The sequence below is a fragment of the Diceros bicornis genome, chromosome 36 (genome assembly GCF_020826845.1).
Source record: "Diceros bicornis minor isolate mBicDic1 chromosome 36, mDicBic1.mat.cur, whole genome shotgun sequence".
NCBI classification, from domain to species: domain Eukaryota; kingdom Metazoa; phylum Chordata; class Mammalia; order Perissodactyla; family Rhinocerotidae; genus Diceros; species Diceros bicornis.
Window position 1 is genome coordinate 20,904,553 of NC_080775.1, and position 18,206 is coordinate 20,922,758.

The 18,206-nt window shown below is 44.3% G+C and overlaps 1 protein-coding gene across 2 annotated transcripts in view; it reads right to left on the reverse strand.

Annotated features, from left to right (window-relative positions):
- Positions 1–17,575, reverse strand: part of NEBL (nebulette) — a 342,489-nt gene extending 324,914 nt beyond the window's left edge. Inside the window, exons 1-2 of one of the 2 annotated variants that reach the window (XM_058532534.1) lie at positions 17,216–17,377; positions 15,846–15,940 (exon numbers count right to left, since the gene is read on the reverse strand). In XM_058532534.1, coding sequence (XP_058388517.1) covers positions 15,846–15,940; positions 17,216–17,284 — 164 coding nt within the window. In that variant the 5' untranslated portion in view covers positions 17,285–17,377. Of the gene's footprint in view, positions 1–15,845; positions 15,941–17,215 lie in introns of both variants that reach the window. The other variant, XM_058532532.1, reaches the window with a different exon arrangement.
- Between the last annotated feature and the right edge of the window lie 631 nt (positions 17,576–18,206).

Here is an 18,206-nt window from a genome sequence, read left to right on the forward strand (position 1 = left end):
CTGTATGATTAGAAATTCACACTATGAAACAGAGAATGGAAAAAAAGCAGAGTAACTCTCAATATTATTCAAAATGTTAAAGAGACCATGTGCATTTTCCTTAACATCATCATAACTAAATCTTCACAGTTAAGAGTCTCTTTAATATGTTCACCATGGGGAATTTTTTTTTAATTGAAGTTTAAAGCTAAGAGACAGAAAAAAAGAATTTCCCTCTCAGACTCTCATTCCAAATCTCAACCTTAGAGAAAATCAAAAATAATTTGAAAACACATTCGAATTTGAAAAATATACATGAGTACTTTTGAAATCTTGAGTACTGTGCCTATAAAAATTTAACACGTCAGCTTAAAATTCACACTCAAAACCCAGGTAATCATTGCATTGCTAAAGTTCAAACAACGGTTATATTTGAAAGGGCCAGGACAGCGGGATGGGGAGAGCACTGCCAGTTCTAGAAAAAAGAAAACAGACGGGGCAAGGGGCATCTTGCAAAAACAGAGTCAGGTGGTCATTAATGCTCCCATTTACAGAGGGCTGTGCCCTGTTCTTTGTAAACGCTCATCTTCTCTTTTCGTCTCACACCCAATCCCTCTGCAGAGACTAACGCCCACTGCATGATGAGGACAGAGGCGCAGTGGGCCCCGGGGCCACCTGCCTTTGCTGTCTCTCAAAAGTCAGATGAGTAACTGCACTACAGTCTCACGTGGGGCCCAGAAATCCTATTCGGGAACAAAGGTTTTTAGAAAAGTTAAAAATGTCCATCAAACCACAAGGCTGAATTTCTGGCCACTCAAGTGGTGAAAAAAAAAAACCCAGAAAGGATCAGTAGAAACTATAAGGAAAAAAATATCCAGAGGCATTCATTTATTTGGGGGAGGAGGAATTATATTTATGTAACTGGGGAGAAGGAGCTTTTCCTTTTTTTAAAGGCCGGAAGAGCTTTCAGTTTGGCATCTTGTCGATGGGGTTGTCAGAGCCGTGCAAAATGCAGCCACATTTAAACGTACAAAAAGTTACCAAAAAATTAATTAAAGATAGAAGCATCAACAGGACTTGGGAGGCACTGAAAATTAAGATCTGATTATGAGGAGGAAAAGACAAGAGTGTTTTGGGGATTTGTTTTCAAAGTCAGGGGATAAGAGTGGAGGAGAAATGCTTTTTTTCAAAATCCACAAGAACTCAGTGGGTGGATAAGGTTTCCATCTGGTGATAAAGTTCACCTGGGAGAAGAGGCTACGCAGGGAGCATGTCTACTGAAAACAAACCAGGACCAACACAAGCCTTATCACAGGACTCACCTGGGCTGTGGGCACGGACGCATTCCTTTCAGGAACCCAATCCTTACACATAAATGTCAATGTTACCGAAGTAAGTCTACTCAGCCACCTCTTGAGATACAGATAAAATTCTCCATTACTTAATATGATAATAAGAGAAGTTTTAAGAAAGTGAAGCCATGGAAGAAAGTTTCATGATAAAAAAATTAAATTCTCAAATTGAAATATAAATCCTAAATTGTAGAAACGTTACAATTATAAATCTCCACATCAGAATCTTTAAATTGAACTAGAACCTGGGTCACAGTCATGAGATTTTTTTTTTCCCCTTTTAAAAATAAACTGATAAGAACTGTGTCATTTTGTATGAAATTTTAAACCATATTTCTTCTGGCCTTTTCCATTTGAAACTGCAATTCATTTTCCTATAAATATTTTAATACCATTCTCCTATGAGCAGGAGCAATCCATCAGAGAACAATTTCATAACTGTTTCACGAACTTACAATGCACATAATGTCACAAAGTATACGTCCTGGGTGGACGAGAAAAAGGTTATTATACCTTGAAAATAATAATGAGGTCTTGAGAATATAAGCATCAAATAAAGAAACAGATGCTGAGGCCAATGTGTAATTCAAATGCACATTAAACTAAGGGCCTGTGGGGGAGGTGGAAGGGAATAGACTCACCGTAAAGGTCATTTATGACAATTAACATCATTGAATACTTTTTTAAAAATTCAAAGTTCACTGTATATATATTTCCCTTCTTCTATACCATCAAAAAATAAGGCTAATTTTGCTTTGCTTCTTTTGACTTTTGTTAATGAACTTGTTATGGGGTGAATTGTGTCCCCTGCAAAAAAATATATGTTGAAGTCCTAAACCCCAGTACCTCAGAATGTGACCTCATGTGGAGAGAGTCTTGACAGAGAGAATCAAGTTAAAATTAGGTTATTAGGATGGGCTCTAATCCAATATGACTGTTGTCCCTATAAAAAGGGGAAATTTGGACACAAAGACACACAGAGGGAAGAGGATGTGAAGAGACACAGGGAGCAGACAGCCATCTACAAGCCAAGGAGAGTAGCCTGCAACAGATCCATCCCTCACGGCCTCCAGAAGAAACCAATCCTACAGACACCTTGATTTCAGACTTCTAGCCTCCAGAACTGTGACACACATTTCTGTTGTTTAAGCCACCCAGTTTGTGGTACCTCGTACAGCAGGCCCAGCAAACTAATACAGAAGCTATGAGGATTTCTTCTTTTGAAGTCCCCACAAACTGTCTTTGTACTTATCCACAGGAGAATTTTGCCAGAAATTAACGTCAAATTTATTAGGTTATAATTTCTACAATCTGTCTCTTCCCCATTCTAAAACCTGGAATATTTTCCCATCTCCAAAACCCTCAAAGCTCTCTCTTGCAGATAATTTCTCAAAGAGAATAGGCAATAACGAGTATAACTAATACTTACATGGTATCAACTGTGTCAACTGTTTACATAGATTATCTGATTTATTCCTTACCAGAAGAGGTAGTAAGGACTATTATTATCATCAACTGAGACACAGCCTCCTCGTTTTGCAGACGGATAACCGACACAACATCACCATAACTAACCCAGCTGAGCAATGGAGTCCACTCTCATAACTCGCCCATCACATCATCTCTCACTGTTAAGGACCATGGTTCCACGGGTTTCAGTGCCAGGACCACATCTACAGGGTGTTCTCAGGACCCTCATCTGAACCGAGAGATCCAAACTTCTTTGATTTCCATGAAGACTGGCTTGATGTCTTCTTACTATTGGATCTCCTAACCTTTAATTTCTTAATGATGTTTGTGGGTCTTTTCTAGTTTTAAATAGCTTCTTCTCAGTTGAAAGGATGAAAGCTAAGTAGGAATTGAATAACTCTGCTTTTCTCTATCATCTTTTATTATCACAGCATCTTCCCCAAGCCATGGTGCATCTTTTTTTTCTCAGAATATAAGTGCCTTTAAAACTCATTTCTTGGTCGTTGGAATTTTTCACAAGCCATTGCTCACGCTGGCCAAAGCTCTCCTGATCCTATTCTTCCTGTGTGTGCAGTGTTGAATTCTCAGTTTCCCATCTTTAAAACTGTTGCATTAATCAGAGCTTGGAAGGCTCAGGGGAAGCCCTATGTTGCTTTTTGGTTTTTTTGTTTTAAAAGGCATTCTCCCTTTTCTTTCTCACTGAAATAATTAACGTCTTTTCAACCAAATCTTTATTTTTCAAAGTTTTCTATCTCACTGAGCCAACTTTCTTTTTATTCCTTCTTTCATTTATTGAGTAAGTCTTTATTAAAGGCCAACTGTGAGCCACAGGCTGTTCCAGTCTCCAGGTATACAGGCGGAATCAAATTCTACGTGGCTCCTGCCTCGTAAAGCTTATCATAACCTAGGGCTCCCTGAACACACATGGCCCCTCTCGCCTCTCATGCACTGTTCATAGGCTGTCCTGCAGTCTGGGATGCGGTGTGGCCAGCAATCCCTCCTTTCGCTCTGATGAACTTCCAGACAACAGAGACCACTTGTTCCAAAGTCCCCACAACTATTACACCACCAACCCATTCTGCCGTACTTGCCACATTAAGTCCGAAGCAGCTTGAAAACAGTGAAACTATAAACAAAAGCAAAGCAAAAAAAATCAACTGACAGTCTCTTCTAAACTTCCAGCAGCTGTCTTATCAAAGTCTCCCCTCATCACTGCATCCTGCCTCTGCGCCAAAGCGTGAGGATGCTGAGAAAGCTTCCGTTCTGTCTCCCATCTGGATGAGCCGCCTGGTCTGCCCTGCAGTGATGCCACTGCTGTTTCTCCTTCACTTCATTCTCACCCAAATGTTCTCCAACCTTCTTTCACCTTCAAGTTTCTTTCTTTGTATCCCTGGATCCTCCTCTTGGATGTGTCTCTTTTTTAGCACAGCAAGCCCCTCCACTGCCAGGATGTAGTTATCAGCCTGTCCCCACCACACATTGGCAAGATTTCTGGATCTCATGAACCTTCCTCAGTGTCTATGCATTGGCACAGACGAATGAGATCATAAACGTACTCCTGTTGGTCTCTTCTGAGGATTACTTGATCCTTCCTCCATTCAGGGACTTCTTTTATGTTACCACCTGTTTTCCCCTGAGAGGGGATTAATTTTTAAATCCTGAGTAGCAATGTCTCCTGACCCGCCAGTACAAACCACAGAAGGATGCCAGAGCTAGGAGGCTTGCTATGGAAATAAAGGACTGCTGTATCCCATTCAGAATAAATGTACTTACAAAGTCAATCCACATGTGTTTATTCAGTGTCTGTTACATACCCACCGCTGTATAAGTAAAAAACAATGTGTTTATTTCAATATCTGTCAAACTGCCATTATGTAGAACACTTCCTGGGCAGCAGCCCCCGTGGACAAATGACAGGTGCTTTCCTGACCACTCAACCCCTCAGGTACATATGACACAAGAGACATCCAAATAAGCCGGCTTTCTGACTCCTGGCCAATTCAACCTGATGTTACATAACTACCATTTAAAAGAAAAAAAAAAACCCACAGAGGCAAACCCTCTAAATGGGATTTTCCTTCTTTAGCAGCCTCTGAGGAAGAACTGTTTTAATATAGTGTTTCTATTCCTGACAGGAATAACCCTTAATTATGATGTGCCTTAAGCATCTAGAAATTTTTAAATAGAATTTCACTTAATGTTAAGGAAATCAGAGAACTACGTCAGTGCCAAGAGAAAAGACTTTAAACAGAGAGAGGGCTGGCATGGGGGACAGGGATGGGGGTGGGAGGAGAAGCACAGATCCTGCTGAGTTGTTTTTGAAGTTCTAGAAATCTGGGGGGAAGACAAGAGCATTGAAGAAAGTCACCAAAGAAAATTACATTCTTCCATAAGAGAATGTAAAGACTTTTCATTTATGAGGGATTAACACATTAATCCCTGATTACATTTTCTTTCAGGAAATAAGTAAATCATACTTATTTCCAGGAAAAAATATATGGATTTGCAGGTGAATGTGCACATGGCCTGATGTCTAAAACAGGATTCACTTCTAAGACTTTGGAAAACATGGTGGTAACAAAATGATTTTTACAAACTACCTTTGTAGACCACATTATCCTTGTCATCCTTTGTTCAGCTGCATGTCAGTGACCAATAATCTGGCTATAAATTTCAATATTTCACCTAAACAGATGAAGTGGTAGCTACTGCTTATGTGTATTATCAGTTCTAGTATGGCCGGCTCCAGCCAAGATCGCCACATGGATCCTCATGGAAAGAAAAGTCTATTCCTTCTCGTTGAGTCAGCTCTCTCAGCTACAGATGCCTGAGGCTGAGCTGTGTTGCTCAGACAGCCAAACGGGCCCGCTGCACAAAACTAGCTGGGCAATGTCTCTATCAAGGGGACATTTAACCAGCACACAGTAGGTGCCAGAGTATACAAAGGTAATTGGGACAATTCCTGCCTTCAAGAATGTAATTTGCTAATAGGAAAGACTTGCTTATGTATAAAAACCAAATCTAGAGAGTTATATCAAGGATCCCTCCACAAATGGGTCCTCCCACCTGCCTTCTGTGTGCAGGCAGCAAACTGTTTATATGTCTTACCTAACTTCTATTGATTGACTAAAAAGATATGGCGGGTTTTAGATCATCATTCTTGTCATAACGAGATAGGAAGGTTCATGTGTCAACAGTTCCAACAGTACATCTGATGAGGACAGTAAGAAGCACACCTGTTGTATAATAAAGAATTTGACTAGCATTTATCCCTGGTTCCCGGAACATATTCTGAATAGTTGGAATTTCCCAAGTAATTAGAAATATCTTTGCTATTCATGAGCCCCTCAGTCCATAGCTGAGTTATGCTGTTAGATGGTTCAGGATAGGGCTGGCCACTCCAGAAATCATGTGATTAGAGGGTTGGGGCTTTGAGTCAGGTGACATCAGTGGACCTCCTCCAGGAGTGGGGCTGGAGACTGAATAATCACATGGCCAATGAGTCACCATGCCTGTGTAATGAAAGCCCAATAAGAACTCTGGATGCCAAAGCTCAGTGGAGAGTCCTGGTTGGTGAATGCATCAATGTGCCAGGAGAGAGACACATCCTGACCCCCAGGGGGGGGTCCATGTCCAGGACCTTCCCAGACCTCACCTTATATGTCCTTCCCATTTGGCTGGTCCTGATTTGTATCCTTTATGATAAAACAATAATCTTAAGTATAGCACTTTCCTGAGTTCTGTGAGTCATTCTAGCTGATTATCAAATCCGAGGCAGTTATGGGAACCCTCGAATTTGTAGCCAGTTGGGCAGAAGCGTGGCTGCCCTGGGGACTCCTGAACTTGCAGCTGGCATCTGAAGTGAGGGCAGTCTTTTTGGGGACTACACCCTTAACTTATGGAGTTGCCACTAATTCCGGGTGGTTAGTGTCAGAATTGCACTGCAGCATTGCAACACCCAATCTCAATTCCTAAACACATGCCAAAAATAATCCCTTTATGAAGCAAAGCTCTTGCAGCTGACATGACTTCCCCCACCCCAACCCACCTCCAACCCCAGCTGTGAACTTCCATGGTCCAATCTCAGCAGGAAACCACCTCAAATGGGTAGACAAACACAACTACAGTACAAGGCAGCCTTTCTGATAAGTGATCTAACTGAGGAATAAAAACTACACCGAGCACACAAAGAGAGAACCCAGTAATTGACTGAGAGATTCAGAACGGCTTCACGAAGGTTGTCACAGCTGAGTGCCTTAAAGATGAAAGCACCTTTAAAAGAAGGGAGGGCACGAAGGCATAAGAAGAGCATGAGTAAAGGGTCAAATCACTGTGTCAAGTTTAATAATCATGAAAATTATATCTAACTTATTAACTCCTTACTATGTGCCTAAACTGTGCTACACTTATTTTGATATTCCAATGAATCCTTAATCCTATGAGCTAGAGTCTATTATTATACCCATTTTACAGGTGACGATCCTGAGAGTTAGGTTAAGAAACTTGATGAAGGCATCAGAGCTAGCAGTCCGGTGTGGCTGGAGAGGAGGAGGGTAAACGGAAGGGGGTAAAAGAAGGTAGACTGTGAAGGGCCCCAGCTGTCTGTAGAAACCCAGTTTTTTTTCTGTAGGCAACGGGGAACCATCAGAGGTGTTTGTACAAGGGAGTAATATGACCAGAACCATGGTTTCAAAAGATAACTCTGGTAGCAGGAAAAGCATTCAAAAAGAGATTGACTAGAACAGGGAGACCAGTTAGGGGACAATGGTTGGATCACTGGCCAAATATGATAAGAGATCCTGAATCAGGGCAAGGACAGAGGAAGGAATACGTGGGGGTATGGGTGAAGTGGAGGGAGGCATGGAAGATGACAGAGACGCATGGGGCTCCAGAGCCTGGGTGGACCGTGGGAAGAGTAGCCAGGAGAGGGTGGGACAGACATCCAAACGGACCATCAAAAATACACGTTTATATGATACGTCTTCCTATATTGATTTGTGCGTTTACTGCACTGTTCTTGATGCTTCTGTGCATTGTCTGAATTTGGTGAAGTTCACACTCTTGATCAATTAACAGATAATGAAGTCACATTTAAAGACCAAATTCAATACTGGCAGGCAACCGTCTAACTCCACATTCCAGATCTCTGGCCCTCAGCTGAGCACAACCATCCCATTTCTCCACGCTCTGTGGTTGACTTGTACCTGCCTTTGATGGATAATGAGCATCAGGGGAGCTAATCAAGGATTTTTGTCTAAACGGCTTTTTAGACTGCTGAGCTGAAGCACAAGTATAACAGACCACCAGTCTACTTATCGATCTGATGCTGTTCAAAAATACACACATCGAACTAGTTTTCTTCCAGCTCCTTTTAGGATTCAATGGGAATGAGTCAAGAGAGAGTGTGGAAAAGTGAACAGAAGTTGAACACAAAGCTACTCCCTCAAGGACTCCACTAAGAAAAACGTACAACTGACTATAAATAAAATTAACACTGGTTTCCAGAGCTGGAATAAACAATCCTTGTCATTCAAACCCGGTCCTTTTCACAACTTCCTGTTTTCTGGTTATGTCTGTGCCCCAAATCTAGGTTCAATGCGAGAGGCTGCAGAACTGTTTTATTCATCAGCAGAACATTAGAATCAATAATAATCTTTTTACTGAGCGCTTGAAATGCTCTGGGTACTCAGCTCGTAAATATTACTTTAGATCCCACTTTTCATGCTTTTAGCAGCCTAGGTCTTCCTAGTAACGCTAACTATAGGAGAACAGAAACAGAAAGAAAAAGAAAAGAAATTCGACTGCCCGTTCCTCTGGGGACGGAGCTTTGAGGGGGCCTGAAGCTCCAGGGACAAGGGTGTCATGTGTGGGTACGTCTGCTCCTCTCTCAGTCCTGACATTCCCAGGAACCACTCATCCTTTGTAAAGCACTCATCTGAAAACGTTTAAAGAAGACATACTGAAATGCACTCTTACGCAGGCCCTTGACACATAATCAATATCCCTTTAAGCACACACATCTATATCGCGCATTAACCTTGCATTTCACCGTGATTTAGGAGATATTTGCTGTGCTTCATCTCCAAATCTTTTCTAATCTGACATCATTCCATATAAATACATCATCATAAAGAGACGGAAACTACACATCAAAGACACCTTTCAGAAACATTTTCAAATGTGACAGAACTCAGTCCATGATTTGTCAAGATGGTCTTCTACAATGATTTCAAAAGATACTAAAATTCATTAGATATCATCAATGGTTCAATAAGGTAACTGAGGATCAGATCATTTTGCATATACACTGCAACTTTTTTATTTGGTTCAGACAAAGTGTCTCCTTCCTTCACTTTCAATCATCCAATTTTAACAAAAAAAAACCAAACTGTCATCCTCCCATATCAGGTCTATGTCAAAGAGCAAAGGGTCTAATTTTTTCTATGTAGTATGTAACTAAAAAGTCAGGCAAGGCTGATGCTAACCAGAACCCCTACATACCACAACCTCCTTCCATAGAAACTAAGTGTAACTTTTAATAATGGGACATTTTCTCCTCTCTTTAAGGGGGAAATATGAGACTACAACCTTCAATGTACTATAAATAAGGGAAGGAACTAACATTTGGATACCTCATAGATGTCATTTGATGTGCTAAGGCTTACAAGTATTTGCCCCATTTAATTTCTACCAAGTTCTTGTTAGGTTGAAATTATTATCCCATTTAACAGATTATAATTAAACCCAGAAGAAAATAAATGAGCATCAATAAGGAATCTTTTAGAAACCAATCAGATTTTGAAACCAAGCCTGGAAGCACTGAAAGGAAATTCCACCACGTTCAATATGGATTGGCCAAGGTGAGCCTATCCCATCGGCAGGGAGACTTTATCCCTTGGGATCCAGCGTTTGTGAACCCTGGCCATCAGACCACCATTCAGGCTCCTCAAAGCCTACTTTCAAGCCAGCGCCTCTAGATCGCCCAACCTCTGTCTGCCTCCCCAGAAGAAACTAGTCTGGGCTGCATCCTGCCCCGGGGGATAAGGCAGGGACTACACTCTGAGATGCAACATAACCTTCACACTCACTGATGCAGCTCATCTTTATTGAGCATTAAGTGCCAGGTCCTGAGGATACGGGTGTGAGCAAGACAGATGCCCGCAGAGCCACCCTAAGCCAGAAGAGGGTACAGACAGGTAAGCACATGATTCCTTCAGAGGATGGGCAGGGCTCCAATGGCTGAATCCCGAAGGATGACCGGGTGTGGGGCAGGGCGTGGCTGGCACGGACAGCAGAGTGTGAGAGCAATGGCTGTCGGAATTCATGAACTTACTGCACCCAGCACTGCACTTACCGGCAACTTCCAGTGCTCTCTGATGTGTGGGGCATTAAGAACACAGAACTAAACTAGAGTTTCTCAAACTTTTTTGACCACCACCTCCAGTAAAAATATTTTTTACATCATGATCCAGTACACACTTTATACATACGACTGAAAAAAAATGTTGGCCAAAACAACACTCTTTTCACTACTGAAGTGAACTCTAATATTTTCTCTCTTCTCTCTCTTTTTCTTTAAGTTCTGGTTACAACCCTCTAATGGGTGGCAACTCATGGTGTGAAAAACATTGGTATACACCTCTTAACAGGTGTGACTATCATTTCCGTGACATCCTTCTTCTCCCTTCTATTTTCTGTTTCCTCCCTCACTCCTCAAAAAAGGACCACTGAGGAAATTAAGAGCACCAGGATCTACGGAAGCTCTGCTCAGTGCCAGAAACCGGGCGAGAGCCTCGACATGCGCTGTCTCCTTAATCCTCACACAGCCCTGTGGGTTCAGCATTTCTATTCCCATTTTACAGAGGAAGACACTGAAGCTTAGTGATCAAGAGACTTGCTTAGTAGGACATGATGGAGCCAGTACTCAAATCCAGTTCTGTCTTTCTTCAAAACTCCAATTACACCATAGTGCCTTTCATGAAAAGTTCTTAAGTAATTAAAGCTAACTTAATAGCAAGAATTTCATAAGTCCCCTTGAGAAAATGCGAGTCCTTGGAGTGTTACAGAACCAGGGTTTGGGAGGCCTAAGCAAGGACAAGGGAAAAATCCTCAGGTTTAAATTTAATTTCCTTCCATGTCCTCTGAGTACCCCTTAGGAAAGGCAGTAAGGAAGAGGGCGACCAGAGAAACGGTAAATGAGAGCTAGTGGAGTGCTGGCCTAGAGAATCACCCTCCAGACAGGCTGGCTGAACGGCGCTGACCACGCTGGGTGACTCATAATGAGCAGCACCTCGCTCAGCACCTCCAGGCTGTAGAGAGTCAATAAATATTCGCAAGATGGAAGGCTAACACAGGCAGAGTAAAAGTAAACATGATACCCAGCTCCTGCTGTTTTATTTTTAAAGTCTTCCAAAATCACATTAGGTGAAACTATTTGGTGAGAGGGAATCTTATTTGGAAAGAGAACTAAACATATTTAGCACAGATATTTGTGTTCATTCAGCCCCACAACTGAAGATATATTTGATGCAGCTAGGAGGTACATTAAACGTGGGCAGGTCAGAACAAATTTTCAGCCCCCAAAATATTTCTGCAAATGTGATGATTTGGGGAAATTATTGGCAGGGTCCTGCTAAGACGACTGCATCATTAACTGGTCTGTCCCCTGACCTAAAATAACTTGATGTTTGGTGACAGTACATTAACTAGCCAGTCATTGGCACTGCTATTCCTAAGTGATAATATTTATCAGAATATTTTAACAACTGATGTCTGTTTTACAAACACATAATAAATACTATGCTGACTTTTACACACAATAAATTATTTATTTGAAAAATGGCCTTGGGGCTTATATCCTTTGTGTGGCTTGTTGGGTAGCAATACGTTTATAGTTTCACTCAATGTATAAATTCCCATACAAACATGAGCTGTGTTTTTGGTCTAATCATCTAGTGTTATTTTTCTCAGCACCTTTTAGCAATAAAAATATTGACTTGTCCTCTTTTCTTTGCAAGATTCATGATGAAAAAAAAAATCCTGAATGTGCTAAAGAATCCACTGCCTGCTTACGAAACTTAAAGGCTTATGAAAACACGGCACGTACTCAAGTGGACCAGTTTGTTTTTAAATATTTTAATAGTGTGCACTGCTGCATTAGGAACAAAATGTGCATCATGCCCAATCTTACACCTAGTGTGTATTATACTTTGATCTTTCTATCAAAACATCAAAATTTAAATATTATGTAAATTATATTTTATACACGTTCTCCTTTGCATGAAATCAAATGGAAAACTTGTTTCTTCTCTAAACACATGAGAATATAAACAAGGAAAATATTTAAACCAAAGAAATACTCACTACTTCATTCCATTAAAAAAATGCCCTCAGGTAACGATTAAAATAAAAAGCCTTTGTGTTTTCTTAAAAGAATCCTAAATGTCTATGTTTATGCTTTCAAATTTTTTAAGCATATTATTAATATTTATTTTAAAGGTTCTTAAGTTAATTATGTAGGTTATTTTCACAAGAAACGCTATTTAATTCCTCTTCCTGAAAACTGAGACTTTATGTAAACCAAGAGAAGCGACAGCAGAAATTAAAGAACTGATATTGAATCTCCAATAATCAAGAAAAGTTGACATTTTCATAACAACTAAAGGTAAGGTATGAACCCTGATTGGATCCTGGTTTAAAAAAAAACAGCTAGAAAAGACATTCTTAAGGCAATGGGGGAAATGTGAACATGGACAGAATATTAGACGTCACTATGAAATTTTTGTTAATTTTCTTAGGTGTGATAACGGCTCTATGATTCTTTGAGAACATATTCTTAGTGCATGCATGACGTAACTTTTAGGATGAAATATCTTGACTTATGAAACTAACTTGATGCATGAAACTGACAAATGGCCCAACAATAATAAAAGTATTTCGGGCTGGCCCGTGGCTTAGCGGTTAAGTGCACGCGCTCTGCTGCTGGCGGCCCGGGGTTTGGATCCCGGGCGCACACCGACGCACCGCTTCTCCGGCCATGCTGAGGCCGCGTCCCACATACAGCAACTAGAAGGATGTGCAGCTATGACATACAACTATCTACTGGGGCTTTGGGGGAAAAAATAAATAAATAAAATTATTAAAAAAATAATAATAAAAGTATTTGTATATGAAGCCAGTAATGCAAGATGTTAATAACAGTTGAATCTCAGTGGCCGGTAGACAGATGTTCATTGTATTCTTCTTTCAACCATTTTGTGTATATGAAATTTTTCACAATAAAAAGTTACAGGGGGGTTAGAACAGTCATTTTCATTTAAGCATGTACGTATACTGATGCCCGAACCAAACTAGGTACAGAGAAAATATTGCTTTACATGGACATTGAATATTTCATTCTCCAATAGCAGTATGCTTCAGAGAATCAATTTTCCCCCACTGACCCAGACAAATTACGGCTGCCCTTCTGGTCAAGACCACAGGGAACAGCTGATTGACACACACCACCTGAATTAGAGCAGGGGTGTCGGGATCCCCAAAGGGTAATCCAGGCTGACCAGCCAGTTTACATGGCAACCTGTGTTCCTGGAAAAACAAGAGTAGAGAACAACAGGGGCCTTCCCGCCTGAAACCCTCACGGAAGACAGAACCCACAACTTCACCAACTTCTGTTTTCTAGAAATAGTAAATCAAGGTATGACCTGAACTTAAACCTAAATTAAACAAATTTAAACCATCAACTCTACTCATTCACCCACTAAAGATGGATTCCTATCTTCCCCGTCTCTTTGCTCAATAAAGTGGACTACCAGGTTCAATATTAAGCAAAAAATCGGAGCTGCTACTCCAAATATTCAAATTAAACCTAGCAACCAAGTACTGGAATTATATAAGAAATTTCAGAGAGAAAATCTGTAAGCATTCCATTTAGAGATACCAAAAGTATTAAAAATAAGACTCCGACCCATGAAACAACACAGCAGGATACTTCCTATCTACAAAGAGAGGCTCTTTGTTGTGGGGTCCAAATCTCAACGGTTCTGGGCACTAGTTCACTAGGTCAGAGTGCAAACCAGCCACCCACGACTTGCTGCAGAAGCTGATCTTTTTTAATTGGACCAAACTGAAACTAAGCAGTAAGCACTGAATTGCAAGTGGCCCAATGCAATTAAAGACTCCACTTCAGCTGTACCTCTTTTTTCTGTCCTTTTATTCTTATCATTTCTTTTTCTCCCTCATTCAATTCTTTATCTATATACATGTGTACATACATGTGTATATATATATATTAATACATATATACATGTGTATATATATTAATACACATATTGTATTATATTATAACACATATATATGTGTTCTCCCATTTTCTTCCTGTCTTTCCTCTTCCCCTCCCAATTCCTCCAGGCCTACAGAGGCATCCAAAGGCACTGTTATCCCCAGGTTAAACTCTCGGCTGTGGAGCTATAAAGAATCCTGATGTGGCCCATAAAGCGTGATCGAATCAGGCCACAGGCTGGAATAGTTACAGGAAGAACGGTTCACTTTCCTTAAACCAAAGAAAATTATCCTGTTTACGGGGTATTGGGGGCCCTTTCCCTTCTAGTTCCGCTGCCTGCCTTTGATCTTTAACCAGTCATTCAGACCTCTCTTTAAGAGAAGCAGGAGACCATGGCACTGAAATTTCATTTTTGCTTCATGTTACCCAAAGAAGAGGCATGGTATAGGAGGATTGAAAACATCAACGAGTTTGGGGAATATAGGCGGGCTTCACTTATTCAAGAAAGTCCTGAATTCTGTTCAATGCCCCCATTTCCAGACTTCTTGAAAAGTTTCTGGTCTATCTACAAGCACTAAGCTAGGACTGGAAGGAACACAAAAAGACTTGGGAAAAAAAAAGTTCTTCACCAAAGAGGTATGAGCACATTACATTTGTTTACCAAAATTTACTGTCTATGAAAACACACTCCCATGAGTGAAGCATGAATTAACCACGGGCCCTCCATCTCCGGGAGGCCTGAAGGAACCTGCTTCAAAGACTCTAGGGAGAATGAATCTCTGGCAATATTCCAGCCAAAAGGTCCTCTGCCACCTCCAGGCCAGACAGGCCCCACAGGGGAACTGGGAAGAAGGCTCAACAATCAGGGCCCACAGCTGAAAACAGTCTGCATGGGAAGATGCTCTCAGAAAAACACATGCCCCAGGGCAGCAAGGGAGCCACTTCGAACCACTGGCAATGTTTAACCATCTGCAGCCTCTAAGAGTAATCTGAGCCCCTTCCCAAGGCTTATCCTCCCAATGCGTCAATGTCTTTATCTGTCAAATGGGGGTAATAATAGTACACCCCCTAAGTCATAGGATCACATGATTAAATGAGTTAATATGCATAAAGTGCTTAGAACGGGGACTGGCACATGGTAAGCAGTATATAAATGCTGGCTAATTGTTATTATTTTAGGATAGAAGCATGCCTACAGAAGAGCCTGCCAAAGAAAGCTTGCCTTCTTTAATCCCCACCAACAGACCGACTGCTAACCAGCTGGAAATACCCACATCTCAATTCTTTGGTTTCCTGTTTAAGCTCCAGGATCTCTGGAGCTGTCTCAGCTAAGACCAAGCGAGCAAGACTCCTTTCCCTAGCAACTAGGTTCAGATATAAAATTGCAGTACAGCAACATCATATGATTAAAATGGAAATTGACATATGATTAAAATGGAAATCTATCTGACATGCACTTCAGAGCCCACACATTTTCAGTGTGTAAGTTCTGCAGCTTCTAACACATGTCCCTAACTCCGCAATAACGGGAACCTCAAAAACTAACCTTCTGGCTGAAGACACGCAAAATTACCCTGCATATTAGAAAGACGTCAACACCACGACTTTCAACAAAGTACGTGGCCCCAGAGTACGCGGCATAAACAAGTAACTGGCCACTGCCACCCGGGTGACACAATGAGTCAATTCTTCAGAACGGGCAGATCCATTCACTTTCATGCTCAGATGCTGTGCCACACCTGGCATACCATGTTGACAATACTTACGCATTACAATAGGGCTTCTTTTCATAGCCTTTGTAGTTGTTCATGTTCAGAGCCATCTTGCAGACTTCACAATGGAAACATCCTTTATGCCAATACTGAAAAAAATAAATATTTAAAACTTTAGTACAATGCCAGTTCTTTCCAGGATGGGTACAGAAAGGAGACGTTTTTAGTCCATCACAGTCCCTTCCCGTATTTGAAGATACTACAACAAAATGATCCTAGGTAACAGTGGATGTGTTCGCCAACTTGCAGTTAAGTAAATAAAGCAGGTGGCTACTAAAATTGAGTTTTAAATGATTCCCCACTACAATGTACTGGCTCAGAGGGAAGAACTGTCGAGGCTCTGTCCATATCGCACTTCTAGGAGTAGCCAGAATGGAATTCTGAGCTTGGTTAATGGAGAAACGGAGCCTGTGAAGTGGTTTCAAAAGGGAAACGAATCCAGTTCAAAGTACCTAATCACCGTGTTTGTAGGACGTGAAAAAACATGTGTCCACCGGAAGTCTGGCAACCCGAGGTGGCAGGAGGCAGACGACGTAAGTACCCTGCCCCCCCCATCCCTGTCCAGGTTCCACTAAATCGCGGGGAAGGTGGCCTCTGTCCAGGATGACTGTCGGGATGACGATGTGCTCTTAGGAGGCATCCGTATCACCACACGCAAATTTCACAGGGAACGCCTCCGGCTGGTTTCAATTGTCAGGTGCTCAGGACAGCGCCGGGGTCTCTCTCCCAAGCTGTTCAACTCCATCCACGCCCGGGAAGGGCAGGGAGCAGGGCTGCAAGGGCCGGGCCAGAGCCACTTCCTCTGGAAGTCCCCAACCGGCTGGATTAGCCCCCGTAGATCCCGCTCGCCGCGCTGAGCCAGGGCTCTCCGGTGAGGATTAGTCTTAGCAATGCGGCAGCGGCCGCCCCATGACATATTAATTACTATTTGCCTCTCCACCTCGCCGCCGTCATGGGAGGGGCGGGGGCGCGGTGGGGATGTGGACAGACCCTCGAGGAGGGGGGTGCGATGCAGTGAGGGACAGGAGTGGAGGTGGGAGGGGGCCGCGGCTCGCGGAATTGCCCCTGGGCGTCCAGCCCCGGCTCTCCCCGCCCCGGGCCCCTCTCCGCCGCGCGCCCTCCGCAGCAGCTCCGCCGACGCCGGCGCAGCCCCGCACCCTCGCCGTCCGCACCCCGACAAAAGCCTCTCCCGGTTCCAACATCCCCATCGCCGAGCGTGCTCTCTGACACTCCTGCGGGCGTCTTCCTTCGCGTGCTCTCACCCGGTGCCAAGACGCACACAAACACACAGACCCACTCGTCTCTTTCCACCCCAGATGCCAAAACTTCTAGAAGCAGGTGCAGCCCGGCGCCCCCTCGCTCACCTTATCCAGGCAGTTGACTTTCTCCGTGGGATACACGACTTTTCCGCAGCGGGCGCACTGGGGGTTCATTGTCGCGGTGCCCGGGGGCGGCGGCTGTGCGGCGGCGGCGACGGCTGGGGGCTCCGAGGAGCCGCTGTGACATCCCCCGGCGAGCCCCGCACCGCCTCCGGGCAGGCGGGAGGGCTGCGGGCGGCCGGGCGCCGGGGTCGGCAGTCGGCGCCGGGCCCCGGGCGAGCCGGCGGCGCGCGGGCAGGGCGGCGGGGGCGCGGGTGGGGGCGCGGCGGGCCTGGCGCCGGGGGCGGCCGCGCTCTCCGGCTCCGGCTCCGGCTCGGGCTCCGCGCCGCTGGCTCTGCGTCGCGCGCTCTCCAGGTACCGGTGACTCACACAGGCATTCGCTCCCGCCCCTCGCGCTCACTCGCTCCCCCGCCTCGCCGCCGCCGCCGCGCAGGCCAAACCCACCGGCGCGCCCGGACCAAAGTGGCAGGGAACGAGCGCGTCGGGCACCCGGGGAGGGAGGGCGAGGCGGGGGAAGGGGGAGGGCAGAGACCCGGAAAGCTCCGCAGACAGCCGCGGGCTGCGACTGGGCGGCCCGGGAGCGAGCCTTGCGCCGCAGCCGCAGCCGGGGGCGGCCAGGTGGGCGGTGGCGGGGGAGGAAACTGATGGGGGGAGGGGGGAGAAAAGGGGGGGAGCTGGGGAGGGTTCAAGGCCGCGCACTCCCTGCCCTTCCTCCTCTCCTGCTCCAGCCGGGTGCACCCCACTCCCAGGCTGCTGTTCCCAGTCCCCAAAGGGCGCCGGGAGCGCGGGGCGGGGGTGCGCACGCCCTCCTCCTCCAGCCCGGGTACCGCAGGCAGCGGCGCACCCACGCCCCACGCAGAGCCCAGTCCCCGGCAGGAGGCTGTCCTGGCTGCGCGCAGCCTCGCGCTCGGGCCCAGAAGCGGGAGACCCGGGGGCGACCCGGAGACTCACGTCCCCGCGGCGCCGCGCCCGCTTC